Source organism: Rhinoraja longicauda, chromosome 23 (genome assembly GCF_053455715.1).
Source record: "Rhinoraja longicauda isolate Sanriku21f chromosome 23, sRhiLon1.1, whole genome shotgun sequence".
NCBI lineage: Eukaryota > Metazoa > Chordata > Chondrichthyes > Rajiformes > Arhynchobatidae > Rhinoraja > Rhinoraja longicauda.
The window spans coordinates 21,619,908-21,644,310 of record NC_135975.1 but is presented as its reverse complement, the minus strand read 5'-3'; the positions used below and the strand labels follow the sequence as shown (position 1 = coordinate 21,644,310).

Here is a 24,403-nt window from a genome sequence, read left to right as displayed (position 1 = left end):
ATTGTGACACATTCCTCCCATGACCACCATTAAAATTTTCTGTGACTTGTGCCACAGTGGACCTTTTGTCGGTTCGGACCAGATGGGATAGCCTTCGTGGCCCTCGCGCATCGATGAGCCTTGGGCGCCCAACACCCTGTCGCCGGTTTGTGGTTTGTCCCTCCTCGGACCACTGTCGGTAGGTATTCACCACTGCTGACCGGGAGCACCCCACAAGCCTTGCCATCTCAGAGATGCTCTGACCCAGTCATCTGGCCATAACAATTTGGCCCTTGTCAAAGTCGCTCAGGTCTTTACACCTGCCCATTTCTCCTGCATCCAACACATCAATTTCAAGAACTGACTGTTCACTTGCTGCCTAATATATCCCACCTCTTGATAGGTGCCATTGTAACAAGATAATCAATGTTATTCACTTTGCCTATCAGTGGTCATAATGTTTTGGCTGATCTAAATGTTGTGGACCACTCTACCAGCAGTGCTCTGTTGGTAGCTGGGCAATGGTAGATTCTCTCTCTTTCCTGGAAGTAAAGTTTGGCCTCCAGGTAACTTGATCTAACTCATCAGGGAATAAGTTCATCTCAGCTATAGGAAGTCAGAGGAGTGCCAAACAGAGAACATTGTTTGGAAGCATGTTCATAAGATCTAGGAGCAGAATAGGGCCATTTCCCATCATGACTACTGTAACATTTAATCATGGCTGATTTATCTTCCCCTCTCAACCGCATTTTCCAGCCTTCGCCCCATTACCCCTGACACCCTTGCTAATCAATATACTGTCAATCTGCGCCTTAAAAATATCTGATCACTGAGGTTGGCACACACTCCACAGATCGTTTCACATATGTGAGGCATTGCCTCTCTTCCCTGCTGCACTGTGTCTTACCCTTCGGTGTGCTGTGCATGGGATTCTTCTCATTGTTCTTGGGCGCCGCTTGCTTCCAGTTGGGGTTGGGATCTCCTTGAAATTCATCTTCTTCACTATCCGATGAACGACTTGAAGCGTAGGAGCTGCTGTGATCATCTTCCAGGGAGAGTTCACTGTCAGAGTCAGAATCTGGCTCTGTGGGAAAAGAAACAAGCGGGGGAAAGTCCATTACCAAGAATACAAACAACATGTGTGAATTGATTCTCGTCATCAACATCAACAGATACAGCTGAGTCTTACCAATCACCTAGACTCTCACAAGAGCAACAGCGATGCCAGCCAAATCTAGATCAAGCCTTATACTAGTCCTGGGTTATATACGAGTTATTTACTTTAATATGTGTTTGATAACTGTAAATGAAATTTTGACAATAAAGTCTGAAAATAATTACTCAAACATTTTGAATTGATTGCTGTCAACATCACTAGATATAAAACTAATATTTCCATCAGCTAAAATGTTTCAAATTATACACATTTGTTCTATATCAGAAATTTCTACATTCAGAACACTATCAATGTTTACATTGTTAATTAACGATCATAGTATACTCTCTGGAGAAATGGATTATCAGGCTGATTATTCTGAAGCAGCTTACCGTCGGGTTTCTTTGTTTTTTTGGGCAATATTGAAGAATCGGGTTCAGCTTGCCCAACCTCTGCTTGACTTGACAATAAGCTCACTCTCTGAGCATCATCCCTGACAAAAGAGACAGAGCCTTTAGCTAGTGGAACAACTTGGTCAAAAATAGACAAAAGAACCAACTGGAGCCACTGTAAGATTACAGCTGTTCACAAATGAATCACTCTTGATTCTAGAAAGAAGCGCAGATGCTGCTTTAATAAAAAAAACACAGGATGCTGGTGTAACTCAGCGGGTCGGGCAGCATCCGTGAGGAGCATGGATTTGTGACAATCCCCCCATCCCCTCCGAACCCCTATCATCCCCTACGCTGTACCTCACCCAAGCCTCCCTCCACCCCTCTGCCCCCACACCTCACCCCTGTTGTGTTTACACCATCCCCCCCCTGTCCTTCCTCTTTCTGATGCAGAACGGTCAGTCCTCAACAGGGGCCTTAACAACAGCAGTCTGAAGAAGGGCTCCAACCCGAAACACCGCCTATTCATGTTCTCCAAGGATGCTGCCTGACCCGTGGGGATATCCTAGCACTTTGTGCCTTTCTCCGCTAGATTCTATTTTAAGCAAATAGATAAGCAATTCCATGAACATGAAACATATCGCCGCCTCAGAGAAGGCAGCAAGTACAATCCCGTGACCAGAGGGTCTGTGACCCAAGTTCACCCAGTTTGACCTTATCTAAGGGAGTGGCACAACTGGCTGGGTTGAGGGTTAAACCAAAGCATCCACAGCATTTATCAAATAATGAATAATAAATGATTAAAACCTGGTCACAGGTCTTGGGTCAACTCGAACAAAACCCACAGTGGAACAAACTTTACAGAAGATAGTAGTTTGAATCTAATACCCAGGCGGCTGATGGTACTAAAGTAATATTGAACAACAAACTAAAGAGAAACCATTGCAGAATTATTAGCTGCCCTCCAATAGAAATGTACCAGGAATTCACCTCTCAATGATTTTACTTTTAAATTCTACAAAAATAGGAAGACACTATTGCGGTCTTCACCTGCTCAGTCGTTTACACCAGAGCAATTTATTTTCACCACATAATCCAGGTGTTCTCTGTATAGTTCAGTGAATTCAATCTGACACATTGTTTTGTACACGTGCAATATTGCAATTGAGTCATAAGTTGGCAGTGTTCCAAATAAATATGCCCAGCCTCGGGGTTTTACTTAACTAGAAATTAAGCAATTCTCCTCAATTAACATCTGGTGCCAAGTCATCATCATTTCATGGTTCTGCGTGCCTCATTGCAAGTGTTTAGTTTTAATGAAAAGGCGGAACAGCAGTAATTTGCTGGGCAAATGGACGTACGATCAAATAGACACAGTGTACGAAAGATTACACGGCACAAGTGACCATTAAATTGAGCATATTAAAACACAACAATGGTAACAGGCCATGAAATGGAGTGCGTTAGTGTCGCAGGACAGATCAGAGGCAGGCACCCTTCACCTGGTTACCTGGGCTTATGAGCAATGCAGCTATTGTGGCTCTTGGCTGACCTGACAGTGCTGTCCATGGAGGCTGTGGACTCTCCGATGGCAGTGCGGTACATTCGCCCCTCATCCACGTACGTATTGTTACAGTTGAGAGACCGCTGGAAGAGAGCAGAATTTCATCCCACATATCAGTTGATTGCTCTGATTTGTGCCACACGTTAAGTCAGTCAGTGGCTTTCAGTCACTAAATATATGAACCAAAACAGGATGATCCAATTGTAGCAAGTGACGTTGATGCTTTCTGTGGCGAATGGACTGCTGAACTAGAAGCAGCACACTTCAATTGCAAAGCAAATGTTATTATGAACTCTTCTTGATCCTAATCTCCAATCCTTCATGGGAAGGATCTCCAAGCCCCAATTTTGGACCTCATCCAACCCCTTTTTACTCAATACCAGGAGAGATGGAATTGTGGCAACATCCAACTGACAACAAAATCAGGCTGACACGGTGGCGCAGCGGTAGAGTTGCTGCCTCACAGCGCCAGAGACCCAGGTTCGATCCTGACCATGGGTGCTGTTTGAATGGAGTTTGTACGTTCTCCCTGTGACCTGTGTGGGTTTTCTCCAGGATCCCCGGTTTCCTCCCACACTCCAAAGACGTACAGGTTTGTAGGCTAATTGGCTTGGTAAAATTGTAAATTGTCTCCAGTGTGTGCAGGACAGTATCAGTGTGCAGGGATCGCTGGTCGGCGCGGACTCGGTGGGCCAAAGGGCCTGTTTCCACACTGTATCTCTAAACTAAACAAAACTTAATTGATCTCTTGGTAGATGCCAGCATGTTGCCATTTTTAAACTCATCCCTGATTTAGATCTTCTGCATCTGAAGCAGATGGAAGCCATATTATTCAGCACAAATTGGGAGATTTGGGACCCCAACACCATTCTGGTAAAGTTACAAGTGACAACTACTAATCTCACATTATACAAAGTGGGAATAATTCAGAATCTGCATCACAATAAGCAATCATCAGATGTTGTTAAGATACAAAAGGTATTTTAACATTTCTTGGGTAGTAGGGCAACAAAGTTGTTCTCAGTCACTGTCCCTCACCACTGAACAAGGTTTTTTGTCACATTCAGCTTTTGGCCGGCCCAGTCTTGCCCTACACTACATGTTTATGCCGATGGATTTCTCTAAAACAATGCTCTATGTGGTAGTCCTTCAAAATATTTAAGCAAACCAGGCCCAATACTGAAAATTATTCAGACTTTGTGCTGTGTTTGTTAGTCAGGTGTTTTTGATATATGTCTGATAAATGGCAAAGATAACAAGTATCCCACTATCACTTGTCTTGCAGCCATCAATTGATTAATAGCATCATTAACCTAAAAGAGCTGTAGAAGGATCCGATGATCAATTCTATTAGACCGTTCTTAGACCTCATCATGAATCTCTAATGGGCAGTCACTGGGAAAATGCGTGGGTTTGAAATATTCAACTTATTATTAAAGTGATAATTTATATTTTCTTTATTATGAAGCTCCCAACTAGAGAATAATTTGTTGTAGAATAATATGGCTTCCATACTGCCTGGTTGCATCATAGCTTGGTTTGGAAACATCTTTGCCCAAGACTGCAAGAAATTCTAACAGTTGTGTATGTAGCCCAGTCCATCACACAGACCAGACTCCCCAACATTGACTCCATCTACACCTCATGGTGCCTCAGGAAACAGCCAACATAATTAAAAACTTGACCAGACATTCTGTTTTCCGCTCCCATCTCCCACCGCAGAAGGTACAGAAACTGAAAAATGTGAACCGGCAGACTCAGAAACGGATTCTTCCCCTCTGCTATCGGGCTTCTGAATGGTCTAAGTCCAACAGTTCTGATTCTCCAACCTACCTCATTGCGGACATTGGACTTTTCCTTTGGAACTGTTATGCTACAATGCTGTGAAACTACACCGATGAGCCAAAACATTATGGCCACTGACAGGCGAAGTGAATAACATTGATTATCTTGCTACAATGGCACCTGTCAAGGGGTGGGATATATTAGGCAGCGAGTGAACAGTCAGTTCTTGAAGTTGATGTGTTGGATGCAGGAGAAATGGGCAGGAGTAAAGATCTGAGCGACTTTGACAAGGGCCAAATTGTTATGGCCAGACTACTGGGTCAGAGCATCTCTGAAACGGTAAGGCTTGTGGGGTGCTCCGGGTCAGCAGTGGTGAGTACCTACCGACAGTGGTCCGAGGAGGGACAAACCACAAACCGGCGAACGGGTGTTGGGCGCCCAAGGCTCATCGATGCCCAAGGGCAACGAAGGCTATCCCGTCTGGTCCGAACCGACAGGTCTACTGTGGCACAAGTCACAGAAAATTTTAATGGTGGTCACTGGAGGAATGTGTCACAATACACAGTGCATCGCACCCTGCTGCGTATGGGGCTGCACAAGGAGGACCAACAACATATTAGGCAGGTAGTCATAATGTTTTGGCTCATCAGGTCATAATGGTGTATATTCTGATCGGTGTCTATTCTGCATTCTTGTATCTTCCTCTTCCCTCTACCTTTAGGACGTGTTCGGCTTGATAGTATTCTAATACTGCATTGTTTGATTTGATTGCACAGCACACAAACAAAAGCTTTTCACTATACATGTGTAAATAATAAATCTAAACTTACGAAACCACCACTTTATTTTGAGACATTACATTCTGAACCTAAAACTCTCCCTGGAGAGGAAAAATCCTCTCATTATTTATTCTATCAAGTCTCCCAGGAATCTTTCATGTTTTAAAAAGACAAACTCTCATTCTTCTAAATCCCAATGAATAGAGACACAACTTCATTAACTTCTCCACCGAAGACACACACAATTTCTGGGATCATCCAAGTGAAAGTTCTCAGATTTGCCTCCACTGATAATATATCTTCCTGTAAATAAAGTTGCCAAAGCTGTTCACTGCACCTCACTAGCATCTTACACAGTTGGTGTAAGCCATCACACTTTTTGTACTCCAACCCCCTGGATTTCAAGCAATTAGCCTTCCAATTATTGCTGCACCTGTCTGTCAACTTTCTGCGTTCCGTATACAAAGATCCTCAAGTCCCTTTATACTGCAGTTTTCTATAATCTTTCTTCATTTGAATAATAATCTGTTTTATCATTGTTCCTGCAGGGTGACTTAACATTTCCTTTCTCTATTTGAAGGCCATCCTCCTCCCAAATTAACAGAACACCGGTCTGGAAAAAACAAACCAAAGTCGACCAAGCGGACGAGGACCCTGGAATGTTCGTGGGAGAAGTCAACGTGGTCTCAGCAGCCTGGCACCGCCCGACACTGCAATGCAGGTGGGCCAGCACTCTCTGCCAAAAATGCTGCATGCCAAACTGCAGCTCGTTTACTGTCAGGCTTACCACAACTGTAATTCCCTTACTCCACACCCATATTTCGTCAGTGCACACAATCAAGCCACAACATACACCTGAAGTCTAGTCTCACACATACTTTCTATGTGTACCATTGGTGATTGAATTACTTAGAGTGGGTACAGCGTAGAATATACAACAGTACAACACAGGCATTGGCCCTTCAACCAGGTCTGCATCAAATACCATGCCAATCTAACCCATTCTCATCATCGTGCAAGGGGTCTTTATCACTCCATTACCTGTCTGATTGTCTAAATGCTTCTTAAATGTTGTTATCATACCTGCTTTTACCACCACAAGTTCAATTATATATCGTAAATATTTAATTCTAGCGTTCTGAATGGATGGGCCACCAATGATGCTTTCAGACATTTGAACATAATTTTCACAAAATATAAATGAAATTGATATTGAAACTGTTTTTGTTTTAGATATGCAAAGCGCATATCTTAGAATGCTGGACAAGTAATGCCTTTGCTCATTGTAAGGAAAATCAACTCAGTGAAGATTTTCATATCAATTCGGTTTGGAAAGCCTCAAATATCATTTCTTTTCCAAGAACTTACTGATAAAATTGTAGTTCTGGTCAGTATCGTGTCATCTGGTTGCAGTTTCTTTCCAGTAAATGTGTCCTTCAGAGCAGTTCGAACTTCTTTATTGAAGATACAGTGGCAGAAGAAAATGAGGAGTCCCTAAAATCACAGAGCAATTAACTTACGATGACTGAAAAAAAAACTAAAATATTTTTTCGAATCATTCCTAATCAAATTCAGCTACATAGTGTATGCTGATCCATGTAGCAGCCAGATCCCTGTGTAATCACAGTAAAAGTGCAATTAGAGCACAACTTCTTAAGTGCTCTAATTGCTACCGTTTGGGTTCCTGCTCCTAGTTTTATCCATTCACATGCCATTCATCTGTTCCCTCACCAGTCATAAGAATTGTGTTTCCCTCTTCGACCGAATATCCACCCCAGCACTCAGTCTGCAGGCTTGAAGAATGGAGTCAGTCAAGATTTTGTTGTCTGCTTAATCTGTTCACTGTCAAGTTTTTTTTTCACTATTGGTCATGACCCAAGTATACTCGGGGGTGGCACTGAACAGGTTAAAGATCTACTAGTTGTCTTGTTAAGGAGAATCGCATACTCAAATGCAAGATGTCCTTTTAATTCTAAAGCATCCCACCGTAACATAACCATTATTTTAAATATTTCCTTATAAAAGCATAATTTGTGAAATGATAAAATTGATAAAGTTTTGCTTGTACATATATATTGCTATATCTGTGCCCAGTGTGCAAAGATCCCCCTTTTAAAGTAATTGTTTCTAACTCTTTCAATGTTACATGGCAAGAAAATCTCAGCTTAAAAACATTAAATATTAACTAAACTGTAGAGTATGATAAAATGTTAGCAGCTAGAAAACTGATATCTACCTTTCTTGCTATGCTTACTAAATTTAGAAAATATCGTAGGTTTGCCGAGTGTAAATGACGAATTGCACATGCAACACAGTATTTAAACAAGTTCTCTATTGTTCCTGTGCAATGCAAATTGTCAAATTATTGCCTGCATATTAAAGCACAATGAGACTAATCTGATATCACGTATGAATTCACATTAACATCTCAACATAACCTTTGTACTCATGTGAATGAAGACAGTTATGACTAGTCCCTTATCAAGTATCAAATTTGAACCTAGATTAAAGAAATATTTGCAATGCATTTGAACAGAAGGTTTTTCAATTAATAGCCTGTGCATCCATAGTAATGTACAACCTGAATTCAATCTACAAAAACATGAATTTGTCCAGTTTTGACTATCAAGCCACTTTTTGGTTGAAATGATTTACTACAATACTGCATCACACATGCCGTTTGGGGAAATAGTTTGTAAAAATGCTTTGTTTTGAACAATGCATTCCAATGTAAATGGTCTTTTGTGTGATAATTAATGTGTCAGAAAGAGATGAATGAAAAGCAGTGTTGCAGAGGCTTAAATTCACCTCAGCCAAGGAAATTCAGGATATTATACATCAAAACGTGGTGAGCCGAACATGTATTTCAACCACTGGAAGGAGGTAGAGCTACTCATTTATAAAGGGTGTAGAAAATATATTTTTGACCAAATATTGAGTGTTGAAGCACACCCAGTTGCACTAGTAAAAATACATCCGTCATGCTTTGGATCATTTTGATAGACCAACAAGATTTATAAGCAAGTAGTCGACTTTGTTATACATTATGTGAAATGAACTAACACATTCAGGGCGGCATGGTGGCACAGTGGTAGAGTTGCTGCCTGACAGCACCTGAGACTCGGGTTCAATTTGGACTACGGGGGCTGTCTGTACGCAGTTTGTACATTCTCTCCGTGACTGTGTGGGTTTTCCCAGGGTGCTTCGGTTTCCTCCCACACTACAGGTCTGTAGGTTAATTGGGTTTGATAAAGATTGTAAATTATCCCTCATGTGTAGGATAGTGCTAGTGAACGGGGGTCACTGGTCGGTGCAGACTTGGGGGGGCCGAAGGGCCTGTTTCCACACTGTGTCTCTGAACTAAACTAAACATACAGTATTTCTGCCCTCCAATGAAGTGATGCTTTGTCTTGGCAGCAAGGTTAATCTTACCTGTAAGCAGCTGAAAATAGCAAATAGATAATGAAAGGTCATGGTGTCATTATTCACCGCCATCAGCCCCAACAACCAAGTGGCACTGATGAGAAGTAGCAGGAGGAAGGCTGTCCTCAGACCAGATCTAAAGGAAAACACAGGCATCAGTGAACAATTACAAGCAAGAACGGGAAGCGCTGGAAACTCATTACATTGATCTTGTCTGTTTAAAATATATATTCCTTGACCACTATTATTAGAACACAGCAAAATGAAATGTTAAGAATCCTTCTTATTTCCCTTTGACAGCTGCAGCTGAATTATCCATTTCCTTTTTGACACCTGTGCTGTCTGTCATGGTAAGTTTTCACTCTAAAAGAATTCTATTGTTCTTCTGAAGATTCATGACCTTTATATGGAAAACCGCTAAATCAAATCCAATGTCACGTGACTTCCCCTCTGCCAAAACCACTTTTCTAAATGCTCGCCAGTTTTACTCTCAACGACTTCTGTGCTCATTGTCCAATCATTGGTTATAATAATGCCCAACCTGAAAAGTAACGATGCTAACCCAAGCAGCAGGTCCTAGAAAAAAGTTCACCAATCTCCCCACACAAGTACTGATTTTTGAGTCAGACTCTCAGATTCATGTTCTCGCTTCTTTAAACTGTATCTACATCCCAGCCGCTGCCTTTTCTGGCCACTGTTACTCAACTATCCTGTGCAGCTAGCTGTTTGTTTAGAGATACAGCGTGGAAAAAGGCCCTTCGGCCCACCGTGTCCACAACGACCAGTAATCCCCTTACACTAACTAGCACACTAGGGACAATTTACTATATTCACCAAAGCCAATTAACCTACAAACCTGTACTTCTTTGGAGTGTGGGAGGAAACCGGAGCACCCGGAGAAAACCCATGCGGGTCACGGGGAGAACGTACATGCTCCGTATAGACAACACCCGTAGTCAAGGTGGAACCCGGGTCTTTGGCGCTGTAAGGCAGCAACACTACCGCTGCCACCTGCTGCCTCTGTTCTGTCTGGCATTATGCAACTAGTTACACACAAATGTGGTGTCTATGAGAAGCAATGGTTTTGTAAAGTAGGACGGAGGTAGGTCTGATATGAGTCAAGAACAAATTAGTGAGATTCTCATATCCACAGCTAATTGAGGGTAACCTCAGAAATTCCACGCAGGGTGGGTTAAGCTGACATACTGCCTTTCATCTTTTGTGGGGAGTGTTTCACTGTTCATTAATTTTCTGTTCATGTCAGCCTATTTTGATCAACTGAACAACAGGAAGAAACCTGCCTTCCTCTCCCACTTCCAGAGCAAAGACATTCCCTGTGTTTCTGTGCTTGGCAGTGCACCAGGATCCTGGACATTTATTGTTGGGATCTGGATTCAGGTCTAAGCCTGACTGATGCACAGCAGTTTCTTCTCGTCCTTCCTTCACAATCATTAGCCTCTCCCAGTCACTCCCTGTGTGGAATTCTCTGCCTCAGAAGGCAGTGGAGGCCAATTCTCTGAATACATTCAAGAGAGAGCTAGATAGAGCTCTTAAGGATAGCGGAGTCAGGGGGTATGGGGAGAAAGCAGGAACGGGGTACTGATTGAGAATGATCAGCCATGATCACATTGAATGGCGGTGCTGGCTCGAAGGGCCGAATGGCCTAATCCTGCACCTATTGTCTATTGTCTATTGTCACAGTTGTCTCATTGAAGCAAGCAAACAGATGCTTAAAATGTGAAATGGTAAATGGTAAAACTGAAATACAAATTAATTATTTTGCAGCAGGTGCCTTTCAGTGCAAAGTTAGCTCAGTACCAATATCAAGTGTTCCTTCCAAATTAGGGAGGCATTTATTTGACATACTTCTCCCTTGTCCCACCAGCATGACTTTATAACACCCTATAAAAGTAATGAATATCCGCATATCTCAGGCACCATTCATTGTCACTGTGACAGCTCACCCTATGACAGACTGGACACTTCCCAGTTCTCCCTCATCCACCTCAGGATGGTAAATGTCTTCTTTAAATCTTAACTTCAGAAAATAACTTTTTGGTGATATTCACAGTAAAAAAAATAAAACTATGAAAATGCTTGTGTGAAACTCACATGATTCCAGTCTTTTCTGAGGACCTGTTCCTGGGTCCACAGGATGCTTTAGCGGCAAGTATGAAGATAATGATATTTATCTGAGGAAGCAGAAATTTAACATGTATTAGTTTCAACATAAAGAGAAAAACACAGTTTTGTAGAATGTTAAGGTTACTAAGATGGGAGAGGTATTGAATTCATAACAGTAACAAGAAGCTAGTCTGAGGATATTGTGCTCAAAATTTACAGCCATACTTTGTTAAAATTATTATGAACACCATAAATTTTAATTTCACAATGAATGCCATGAAGAGAAACAATTTGTATTGGTTTTGAATCCTTAACATAGCAACACCTTTCAAGCCACTTCATAGCAGAGTTATCAAACAAAATTTCAGGGCCAATGTCCAAAAAAGGGACATTTCAAAGAAGTAACGAAATAGAAATGGTGTGAATGAGAGAGGAAGTTCATGATATAAGGTAAGTGGGGAACGGCAAAACTTACTGGATAATGCAGAGATTTATTTAGTTATCATAAAACTGACAACTAAATAAATCTCAGCTTATCCAGTACTGGACATCAGAGTGTCTATAGGTTTTGAAATACTGTATTAGGCAAGACAAGTAATGAAGTACAGCAGAGTATTGATAGCATGTGTAGTACCTGATGTGTTTTATGTTACTGAGGGGCAGCGTGAGGATGAGACACAGGAGTTACTCAAGGGTAGATCCTTGGAAGTAGCTGATGAACAACAACGATGTGGGCATATGAAGAAAAGTCACTTCAGGTGATTCCCTGGCTTTACCAGACAGGTAAGAATAGAACCAGTTAACTGCAGTCCCACTCAGGTTCAATGTTGGAGAGGTTTCAGAGTAGGATAATGCCTTAAACCAGACTGGATGATGTCAAAAGATACATTATCTTTGTCGCGATCACTCGCTTTGTCACAGCTACAGTCTAGAGCTAGAGGGCATGGGTTTAAGGTGAGCAGGAAGAAATGTAAAGGAGATTTTGAGGGTATGTTTTTCACACAGTTAACTGGAACCAGCTGCCAGAGGGGATAGTTGCGACATATACAATTATGACATTTTTAAAAGGCATTTGGAAGGCGGGTGCTTAATTGCAAAAGCACAGAGGGATATGGGTGTAATGTAGGCAAATGGGATTAGTGGAGAGAGCTCTCAAGAATGGCATGGAAAAGGTGGGCCAAAGGGTCTTTTTTATGCCATATGATTCCGTGAATCAGTGATTCGATCACACTGTATGTCTTATGGCCTTTCTAAGGGACGTTTCAACACTCTTGCAGTGGTAGAAACCCAATTTGCGGGATCCAAACATGGAGCTCAAAGAGGTAACAACACACTCAGGAACTTTGTGATGAAAAATAAAAGTTGAGATCTATCAACCGGAGGCTATAAAGACCACTCACAATGACTATGACACATATGGGGCCAGCAAAACTCCAAATCAGAGTGTCATCCATGGACAGCCAGCAGAAGTCAGGATTCCCATAACCTTGCGGATCTAAGCCCATAGCCAGACCTTGAAAGATTGCAAAACAACATTATTTAGTGCATTTAATTCCTTTACATGTGGTCAAAACACAAAGCATGCAGATATCACCACCTCCTCCCAAAAAGCAAGTTACTGCAGATGCTGAACTCTGACTGCACGATACCATGCGCAGTGAACACCCAGCAGATCACGCGGCCGGGCAGAATTAATTGCCCACAGTGATTACAGGTTGTCCAAATCCATCTGAAACATAAACCTTACTTCTCACACTACTCTCAAGCACAATGGGGTGGCTTGTGACCACGACTGAAAGGGTGAAGGCTGACAGCGAACAGACAAGCTGCTTAACGTTGCTCTTGATTTTCAATTCCACTGTGGCCCGCACTCTGTCGCCTGCTTTTCACAATTCCGACGAGGTAAAAGCGATCCCACCACCTGAAAGATCACTCTTGAAACAGACTTTGAACATGTAAGCTGTAAAGTGGTCAGCTCATTCAATTTTGTTCTCCCAGAAAAATAAGCAGGGTTGCGTTACCTGTTACAATGGCAGGAATTCCCCATCCGATGGTGTAGTAAAACCGCATGTGTCCATGGTTTACATTCCTCATGTCAGTCAGCATACGGTAAATATGGAGACCCTCCACAAACGTCCAGGCAAAGGTGCAGAGATAGAAGTAATGCAGCAGCAGGGCTATCACACTGCAGACAAACTGCAAGAGAATAGTCAGTGAGTAACAACATTACCGTCCAATACTTCTTTACTTATTGTCCATTCGGTCCAGTCAGACACTCTTTTGGCCGAATACCCAGGATTGCCCACCCAGTATTAGACTGAAGCAACAATCTCTCGAAAAGATTTTGGACTAAGACCATATCCGCCATTTCCAATAATAAAGACAAGAATGTTTAAAAAAAACAATTTGGGAGGTGTAATACATTGTTTTGAAAATGAAGTCTTGTTAAATCTCAATGATTATGATGGGGCATATCTTAGTAAAATATCTAATTAAAAAACAAAATAATTTTATATCTTTCCAAAGTGCACCCCTCTTCTGAACTAAGCTTAAAAAATGATACTGAATGCTTTACCAGCCTTCCCCACAGTGAGGAAATGTAACAAAGGTATGACTTACAGCCGCATTTATCAACAGAGTGAAGGGTCTCGACCTGAAACGTCACCCATTCCTTCTCTCCTGAGATGCTGCCTGACCTGCTGAGTTACTCCAGCATTTTGTGAAATACATCCTATCCAGTGTGAACTCTCACAGTTACCCTTTGACAGGCCGGCCTTGTACTGACACTGCTGGTTGCCATTTATTACAAATGATAAAAAATTATTCATTTAAGTGTAAAATGTTTAAATACATACTGATTTGTAATTGTTAACTTTCAAAATCTATAATTGATTGGAGATAAATCAAGGTAAACATTTTAAATGCAAATTAAGCAATGGGGTCCTAAAGCTGCATCTTTCTGAGCAGGAGGTCATTGTTTTGTGCCGTACTGTCCACATTTACCCTCACAAGGATCCATGATGTCTGCCACCAGGTTCCTGTTGGATCCGGTAGAATGTTGGGGAATCTGCCCAGCAACAGACGCACAAATATTGTCCACATTGACCCTCAGGGTGAGGGATGGCTACAGGGACTTTTGTATTCATGTTGTGAGAATGTGAGCCTTGTTCATCCTTAATTCCACTCCATCTGATGATACCATCTGGGAGTTTGAGGATTTAAGATCCAATGAAAACTATGGAATAATTATATATTTTTGATAATCCGAGTTCTTTACCTTCAGTCTAACGCTATAGATCCTCATTTCCAAGTTAGGGTGTTGTATGTATTGGAATAACTGCAGATGAAGCTGCTCTCAAGTACCTGCTGCCCTTATACTTTTTAGTGACAGAAATCACAGCTAAATGACAGCTGATAAATTTGACCTACTAAATATCGTTAAGTGTCAAGACTCTAATATCTTTGTTTTAATTTGTTTCAATAGCTTTAGAACGTTTTTGTCAACCAAAAACATGTGTTTTGATAGTTGGCCAAACCAGATAGTGTGCCATCAAATCCTTGTTCACCTCCTTTGTGGGGGTGGCTCAGACTTGCACCTGCAGCTCCATGCCAGGCTCGGTGCAGGGACTCACTGACAAGGTGGAGATGGATTCATCAAGGATATTGCCATGAAAAATCTGATAAGAGTAAATGAGGGTGAGTTGGCCAATGGCATGCACTGGCAGCTCATTGCTAGAAATAAATTCTAAACCAATGAATGTCAACAATGTCCCTTGTTTGAGAACTACAATATTGGCCAAATGTAATTTTTGATCGAGTAACCAAGAATTGAATTAAGGCCAAATGCCCGCAAATTTGTTTTATGCTTGTCTGCATACTCTAAGCGTCACTTCATCAGCTATTACTGGCAGTCAGCATAGGGGTACTCGGAGATACCACTCCCAGAATTAATCTGCAGAAAGATTGTGTCTCTATATTTTGAAAGATTGGGGAATGGATCCCGAGCATTGCCATATTTTCCCTACGCTCCCTGCATACTCCCCACTGTAGCCCAACAATCAGCCAAGTGTATATTTAGCATAGGCCCTGTCCATCATTCAGCAGTGCAGATTTAAACTCTGAGATTACTGCTGTGGGAGGTAGCAAATTTCCTTTTCTTCAGCATTAAAGAGAATTGCATTATTACGCAATATCGCATTAAACTTGCAATGAACTCTCGGACAATTAGCTGGCTAACACAGAGCAACAGTCGTCCTTGATAAAGTTTTCAAATCTGTTCTTCGTCTCAATTGTTATTGCACTCATTTTGCCTGCAGTTACGATGTATTTCCGCTAGAGGCCGCCATTGGGGTTTAGTTGTAATTATCACTAGTGCCAAGTGGATGGACTTCATTTCTGACATTTAAAATGAAATTATCATTGGAGATTTGGGTGGAAATTGGTAGCTGCTTTAGAAAAATCTGGCCGAAGTCCAGTTTATTGAAATCTGGGCATTAACGTTTATAACGACAATAAAGATATTGTATTGTATTAATGGATGAAAATTTGAGCTGAGGAGCAAATATGAATTTTGCATAAATTAATTTTCAAGGGTTGAAATATATTGCATGACATTCACAAACAGTGAATTATTATTTTTAAAAGTATGGCAATTAGACTGGTAAAATAATTTCTCACACTCACTAGCTATTGAGTGAGACGTTAATGTAATTTTCTTCCTATACTGTAATGAAACTGAAAATCTCGGAGCAAACCCACGCGGTCCCGGGGAGAATGTACAAACTCCATATAGACAGCACCTTTGTCGGGATCAATGCTGCAAGCACTGTAAGGCAGCAACTCCACTGTGCTGCCCTCTACCGCTGGGTAACCGTGCAAACTAAACTAGACACCTATTTATTAGTAGTCCTCGCTTATGTGTTGGTGAGAATCCACACAAAACAATTTATTGAAGTATCAATGTTGCTATCAGCCACTGTTTGTCACGCAATTGCACACTTCAAAACTCTTTTAGTATTTCAAAGTCTTAAGATAATTAGTGGGGTTTAAATTACATCACCACAGAATATAAATTGTACATCTATCATCAATCAGGCAACAGTCTGAACAGATAGTGAAGAAACTAGAAACATTTAATTAAAATGACAGAACCAGAACTAATTCTATTTTATGGTAGCAATTCACATCACAAATGTGACAGTGATGACAGTGTTATCAATCTACCTTTTACCACAAAAGATTTTACTTTAACCATAGGATAAGGCAAACTTCTTTTCTTTTGTCACAAGCAATTGGATTGACACTTAACACAGGATCTTCACAACTGGTGGACAGAAAAACCTTTATCCCTTCAGCCTTGATTGAATCTGAAACCAGCCGAAAGAAAAATATCTGAAGATCTACAAAATCAATGGGTGAACTGGGTCTGGCATGGCCCATTGACCAAGACATTACCTTGCATTTGTGAAATATTTCACATTTGGCCAAAATGATTTGACAATGCTGAGATTTAAAATGGTAATAAACTGAATTAGTCACTTACAGGATTTTCTGTCTGGTTAATTCCAATAAGGAAGACGAGCTCTGAGAAGAAGAGGGCGGCCACCAGGTTTTTGTGGATGTTATGGAGATTGGAACGCAGAGTTCTGACCATGATGAGAAACAGGAAAGTCACAAACAAAGCAAAGAGCGAAAGCGAGACGGTGGTATATGTGACGATCTTCAAAGGGAGCACCTCACCATGCTGGGGAAGAATCAACAAACAGATCATCAACGTTTAAACTGTGAAGCCAGACTACTGCATTTTGTGGAAATTCATCTTATTAATTAATGTTTAGTGTTAATGAGATAAATGGACAGCAGCAAATTATTTTTATTAAAATAACAAAGGATTTCATTTGCAGCAGATGTATCTGGAATTGGTATCTGAAGTTATGAAGTCATGAACTTATGAATTTGGCTTGCATTATAAATGACCTACCAAATTAATTTCGATGCCACTTTCTTTCGCTGATGTATTATTTTTTACCCTTTTGCCTTTAGTGTAACCACATTTTTAAATGAAACTTCAAAAATCTCCAATTATGACTTTTTGAGGAATGAAAACACCAAGACTTCATTTTTGTAGAAGATGGTGGGTTTCTGGTTCATCACACTGCCCCTGCCTCAGCAAAAACCACCATGAATAAAAACAACGCATCAATATTTTGAATGAGATCGCAAGGTAATTTTAGTGCCTTGATATTCTGGATTAGGTTCAATCAATACGATACGTACAGTTCCTCATGTGTGACCCTCCCAACATGTGGCCCTTATACTCTGTTACGGAGACGTTCTTCCAGTACTAGCTAACTGAAACAAACTTTCTCCACTTCCGGATGCAGCTTTGAAAGATTTTCTATGTCATTTTCAATACCTTCACATTAGTGAAAAAATCATTCTGATTACACGGTGCCTTTTACATTATTGGGGTGCCTCAAAGGCTTTATGGACAACAAAATACCATCAAAGGACTAGTTGTTACATCTACCACTTCAAGAAGTGATTTGACCCCTCCTCACATTGCTATGGCACCATGACCACTGCTGGTCGCAATGTGAGTCTGGTTGCAACATGACTTTAAGCGACTGAATTTTGTCTTCTGATATGAATGGTGGAGTTATAGAGGGATAGAGACCAACATATTCTGCAACTAAGGAGAAAGAAAAAAACAGTCAAGAAGCTGCAGAAAGATCGGGAAACAATGTTGCAGGACTATATGGATCAATCTGTAAGTGGTGAGCGGTGTAGAGAAACTCCAACAGCAAGTGCTAATGGCATTCCCAAGTGTAGGTGCAGCTCAGTAACCTAGCTGTTGCTATGCTGCTGTGACATTCCACCCCCACCCACCCCCACCCACCCCAAATTGCAAATGTGGGAACAATGGATCCTCATTAGTCTTCTTTTGTCATTTATGATTTCTGTCTCACAGGCATTCTTTTTGCTTCAAGGCAAAGGGCTGCTGGAGTGAGACAGAAATAAAATAAAGAGCACAAAATTACACGAAGCCCACAGCCTTGGCGAATCTAGTATTCACTTGCGTTTTGAACACTTAAGATCAATTGGAAACTTATTTACATAACCGCAGCTTCTCAATTCCCACTAAACGTTGGAGCGTTGTTGAGGCATGAGCATCTATAATACTGTATTAAGATATTAGTTTAAAAAGACAAGGTCGCTATAGGCTATATTTTTAAGCTTGTTCAGATACTGCAACCTGTTTTTCACACCAGGAAATCAAGACAAAAAGGGAAGCATGTCCCTGCCTGAGTTGACTATGTGGAAAATGTGTTTAATAAACTGGAAAAGGAAGGCTGCAGTGCCTCAAGCACAATGGAAGCATCTTGGATATAGGCACGTGATCCACCTTACCTCCCGCTTGGAAATGTCCATGAGCACGGCAAAACTAGTCATGTGGTTGCACTGGCAGTCGATGTGGGATTCATTCCGGTGCACAAGTTCACATCCTTTTGAAGACCACCCTCCTGTGCCTCCAATCCTATCAAAGGAAACCAATGCAAGGGTTTAAAAAAACTGAGAACCATTAGCTGTGTAATGCCCTCAATATTTGTGCAATATTGAATAATGAGCATGTCCAACATGACACACGCGCCAATTTCTCCTGTTAAACTGGGTCTTGTAGATTGAGATGATGTTCACAGGGCAGTCTTGCTGATGCTCACCGGCACTGGTTTTGGCAAACTCCGTGTGAAGACGATGGTGGGGATCTGTCAGCAGAGCTGGTACTCAGGGAAGTCAAACTGAATGCAAAGCATTAGTTTTGCTTCAAAATCAAGAATGACATGAAACATACGTAAAGAGATGCTTTAAATGATTCTCCAGTAATAATAATTGGCTTTATCATTTAGGTGATAGTTAATCCAATGGTTACAGAGATTGTTTTAAGTTCATAGCATGGACAAAAAACGGACACACACACACATATATATTTTAAAGAAATGTTTAAAAATATTTTTAAACATTTAGCTTCTATCTTTTCTTTGAATCTGTTAAGGCATAAAAAAAATCAGAATTCCCTGTTGAATGCAAAGGATTATATAATTTTGTTCAAATTTGACATTTTGTTCAAATGTTTTTGAATGACAAATAAATTCAATTCAATTTATATATATATATAAACATAGCACAAAAAGTAAGGAGATTTGTGTTTGGTAGATTATTTCTTTGTTGTAACAATGCTTCTTGGCAATAAATCGTATACCGTTGGAAATCCTGTTTATTTCCCTTTTAAATGGTGCCACATTTGTAAGGAACATGCATTTGTGGGATGAGCAGCAGAGCTGAGTATATGGGTTGCGCCCATGAAAAATTTGCCAAATCTTCCCTGCCAATGCCAAACAGCTTATTCTGCTGTTGCTATTGACTCTTGTTTTGAGCTTCTGGTACCCCCAGGTGCTGACAATCAGGTGCCTGATTGGCACCTGATTGGCAGCATCTGTGAGCATGGGCCCTGCTACAGTGGTCAGTAGGTGTCTGCTCCAAGAAGCGGCATGCCACGTTTGACTGATCTGGATAGGGCCTGTGCGATAGGGCAACTTCAAGCTGGTGTTCCGCAAAACCAAGTTGCGGCATTATTTGGAGTGAGCCCTAGTACCATCTCCAAAGTGAAGGCCAAGTTCCATATAATGGGGGATGTCAGAGACAGGCCGCGAAGTGGGCGTCCCAAGAAGACGACACCCGAAGAAGACCGTTTCCTCACCCTGTCAGCACTTAGGAACCGTAGGCTGTCTTCTACAGATTTGCAGTCAAGGTTTGCAGGACGATATGGCCGACGGCTCTCTGCCCAGACAATTCGGAACAGACTGCACGCAGCCGATTTCCGGTCTCATAGGGCTGCCAGGAGGCCTGCCATGACTGCCCTTCACCGTCAGGCCCGTTTGCGCTGGTGTCGGCAACACGTGCACTGGAACCTGAACATGTGGAGGAACGTTATGTTCAGCGATGAGTCCAGATTCTGCCTACGGCAGTTGGATCATAGGATCAAAGTGTGGAGAAGACGCGGAGAACGCTATGCTGATTGCTGCACCGATAGAGTAACATCTTTTGGTGGAGGCAGTGTGATGGTGTGGGGCGGCATCTCCCTCACTGGAAAAACGAGGCTTGTCATCATTGGAGGCAATCTCAATGCAGAGAGATATCGAGATGAGATTCTGCAACCAGTGGCAATCCCATATCTCCACAGTCTGGGACCGAACTCTATCCTCCAAGATGACAATGCTCGCCCCACAGAGCAGGGTTTCTCAGACACTACCTCCAGAATTTGGGAGTGGAGAGGATGGAATGGCCTGCCAGCAGTCCTGACCTCAACCCCATTGAACACTTGTGGGATCAGCTTGGGCGTGCTGTTCGTGCCAGAGTGACCAACACAACCACGTTGGCTGACTTGCGACAAATGCTGGTTGAAGAATGGGATGCCATCCCACAACAGTGTGTGACCAGGCTGGTGACCAGCATGAGGAGGAGGTGCCAGGCTGTTGTGGCTGTGTATGGTTCTTCCACACGCTACTGAGGCTCCTGTTTATTAAATGAATAAATTGTTAAATTGCCAATATGTCTTGTTTCTTCAGACTTCAATCATCCACTCCACCAAACAACTCCGAACAAGAGTCAATGGCAGAATAAGCTGTTTGGCATTGGCAGAGAAGATTTGGCAGATTTTTCATGGGCGCAACCCACATACTCAGCTCTGCTGCTCATCCCACAAATGCATGTTCCTTACAAATGTGGCACCATTTAAAAGGGAAATAAACAGGCTTTCCAACGGTATAAGATTTACTGCCAAGAAGCATTGTTACAACAAAGAAATAATCTACCAAACACAAATTTTCTTACTTTTTGTGCTATGTTTATATATATATATATATATATATATAGAATTCGTTCAAATTTGACATTTTGTTCAAATGTTTTTGAATGACAAATAAATTCAATTCAATTCAAAAAAATTGAACGAAATGTCAAATTTGAACAAAATTATATAATCCTTTGCATTCAACAGGGAATTCTGATTTTTTTATGCCTTAACAGATTCAAAGAAAAGAAAAGAAAAGCTAAATGTTTTTTTGTGTCTCACTTACGCAAGAGTATGATTCCAAAATACACAGAGGGGCTTGGTTCTTTCTTCTGTCACAAACAAACGATACTTCAGAGTTACTGGTCTCTGCAGTTGTTGAGGCAATTCATGGTCCTCAGTGTAAACTGTGGCACTCACGATGGGTGTATTTATGACTGGCCGGTTAGGAACTCTGAAAACAAACAACACATTGATCAAGGCATGCTGAAGGTATTCGGATATTTCTGGCAGAGCAAGGCAAGGTATGCAAGAACCCCAGAGGTTTCAATGTCCTCCAATTGCCCATCAAAGTATCTCAAAGTGAAGGCACCCTGTAATTACCCTCAATCTCCCATCACAACTATTTGAAAAACAAAATCAAAGCAAGCAGCAAATTCTGTTGCCAGCAGAAGACACATGTGTAACACAGATGGAGTTCTTCAAAAGTTAGACATGTTGAAGAGATCACTGATTTACTTCTTGCAGCAGAGTTGATTCTTTTCAAATAATTTTCCAATAACCATTTAGCCAATAGTTTGGAGAATCTACTGGAAAACAAACACCACCTCCCACTCAGTGGTTACACAATTTGCCAATGGTCAATCTACAAACAAGGACCTACTGTAACCATAAATTTCACAAAACAATGCAACTTCAAAGCCCATACTATCTGATTTTCAGTTTAGTGAGAATCACCAAGTTATCAGAAAACTTTGAAAGCTGCTTTTTATTTCCCAACGTTGAGATGGTCATATGAAAATTGGACACTTCAGCTTTGACTGCTCAGATCACAACATGATGGAAGGGCTATGCTTTCCCGGTTATTTAAGAAAATGCAAGAATTAAATTCATTACTGTTCCAAAAAGTTCATTACGCAATGAGTAACATACCTCATACTTCTTCGATCAGGGTCAAACCGTTCAGGCAAGAGTTGTCCCAGTGATCGATATATTATCACCACACCAACTGCATACTGATGGGATCCATCTGCTCTTCTCTTCTGCCTCTTTGCCAATGCATTCTCTGGCCTCCAACTTCCATTGTGTGTAGGGTGATAACCCTGTTCTGGAGTTTCACACAAGATGTCATTGCAGGCAACAAATAATCAAGCCATTCCTTACACACTTTCAGTTAGATTTAGGTCATGTGGAAACTTTTTAAATTCCATACGGATTTCAACATTTGGTGTACAATCTACATGATAATCTCTGATGATGGATCCATTAACATGATGAAATTGTCTTTCACACGTCTTTCTATCAATTTTTCACAGAGAGTGGTGGAGGCCTGGAACGCATTGCCAGGTGGGTGGTGGTGGAGGCAGATATGATAGTGGCGTTTAAGAGGCTTTTCGATAGGCACATGGAAATGCAGAGAATAGAGGGATGGATCATAGAGGGGCAGGCATGATGAGGCCAGTTTAACTTGACATCATGTTCCGCACAAACATTGTGGAACCGAAGTGTCCGTTCCTGGGCTATACTGGCCCTTTTCTATTTCAGCCCCAGAGGCCTTTCCTGCACATTGTCCTGGTCAGTCAGTGCAAACTGTGGGTTCTTGACAACCAAGCATGGACAGTTAATGGGAGTGTGAAGTGCAAGTGATTTTCTGCTCTCAAGGATAAACACAGTGAGCCACCCACAGCCTTCACACCTGGTTACGATCAGCGAACTCGACACAGATAAGAAAATAAAATTACAAACATCCTGGTTTACATGCTTTAGCTACTGAAAAACTATTTTGTTACTTCACATCATGTGAGACATGCTGCCTCAGTGTGGGTTCTGCCAAGATATGAATGAGCTGACTTTTGGATGACTGCGGCAATATTTCACGTCAAAGGGCAATAAATCCGCATGACCTGCTTCACTTGTGAAGGAAAACAGCTCCACGTTCAGCTAAGGATTATGAAAAATTGTTCTATTTCATTAATGGCAGGGGTCTTACAGCATCAAAGCCATTAGACGTTAAAACTGCTGTGAAGCTGATGTAACACTTCCAGTGAATGCTTCCCTTCAAAGGCTTCAATTTTTCCCCATGAGTAGTTCAAACGATAAGCCGAACAATTTATCTGCTGTATTGGACCCAGTGCTCAACTGAGATTTATATTCTGAACTAAGGGACATTTCTCAAACATTCAGCAGCATTTTCTTCATTGATGAGATTCAAATACAATCCGAACGTAGCCATGTGATGGAAAGAAAGGCATATTGTTCTTGATGGGCCTTACAGTTTCCAGAGCAATTAAACAGGTACAGAATGTGGATTAAGCCTGGTAGTTTGTCCACTGGCTCAGGCCTGCATTTGGAGCACAACTCAGCACCCAAAGCTTTAAATAAAAAGTGCAACAATAAGATAGAAACACTCCTTACCTTGGTCATCTCTGGCTTTGAAGAGGGCATAGGGAAAAAATACACTGGATTCAAGGTCCGCTGGAATTTCTTCACGGATTTTCTCAAACTGTGGCATGCTGGTGCCTCCAAAGTTTGGTATCTCAAACAGGTCGACTGCAATGACTAGCGGTATAAGAAACACATCAACATGAAGGTCAAGTACATAGGAAAAAGACCGGTCTTACATTATCATTAGTTGGTTGCTTTTGGTTCACTTAAATGTTGAAATTTAAAAAAAACCATTTTACAGTGAATAAATTAAGACTTTCCTTCAGACTCATGAAGTATGGGCGACTGTTGGGCAAGATTTGTTTGGCTGGTTCAGGTTTGTGTGTAGTTTTTCAGGTCTGAGTACTTCCACCACAATCAGCAGCTGTTACTCTGTGCACTGCGATGCCCAGCGCAGGGATGAGGGAAGGATTACTGATGCTGGGAGTCAATGGTCCTCCCATTCTTAACCTGGCTGTAGTGAAAGTTTGGTGATAGATCTTCACCAGCTGCACATGGAATGCAGCTAAGCCTGAAGGAGGTCCCACAAAGAAAGCAATAAGAGGCAGCAGCCTATGCACTGAGCCTCGATTACTTAAATGTGAAATGCATGGAGAAAGCCTTAACTTTTTTTTTACAGGCGTCTCTCGATTGAGGTGATGGGATATCTGTAACCAGGCTGTTGAGATAGAGTCCAGCAAAGAGCAA

The 24,403-nt window shown here is 41.5% G+C and overlaps 1 protein-coding gene across 2 annotated transcripts in view; it reads right to left on the bottom strand.

Moving 5' to 3' along the window:
* The window catches only part of celsr1a (cadherin EGF LAG seven-pass G-type receptor 1a), a 286,490-nt gene that overhangs the window by 5,424 nt on the left and 256,663 nt on the right, over window positions 1-24,403 (bottom strand). For both annotated transcript variants that reach the window (XM_078419812.1, XM_078419813.1), the window contains exons 21-33: window positions 23,687-23,830; window positions 22,205-22,379; window positions 21,339-21,506; window positions 18,613-18,739; window positions 16,745-16,945; window positions 13,224-13,398; window positions 12,603-12,715; window positions 11,191-11,270; window positions 9,088-9,214; window positions 7,024-7,149; window positions 3,080-3,174; window positions 1,528-1,628; window positions 887-1,063 (exon numbers count right to left, since the gene is read on the bottom strand). In XM_078419812.1, the coding sequence (XP_078275938.1) occupies window positions 887-1,063; window positions 1,528-1,628; window positions 3,080-3,174; window positions 7,024-7,149; window positions 9,088-9,214; window positions 11,191-11,270; window positions 12,603-12,715; window positions 13,224-13,398; window positions 16,745-16,945; window positions 18,613-18,739; window positions 21,339-21,506; window positions 22,205-22,379; window positions 23,687-23,830 (1,809 nt within the window). The remainder of the gene's footprint in view (window positions 1-886; window positions 1,064-1,527; window positions 1,629-3,079; window positions 3,175-7,023; window positions 7,150-9,087; window positions 9,215-11,190; window positions 11,271-12,602; window positions 12,716-13,223; window positions 13,399-16,744; window positions 16,946-18,612; window positions 18,740-21,338; window positions 21,507-22,204; window positions 22,380-23,686; window positions 23,831-24,403) is intronic.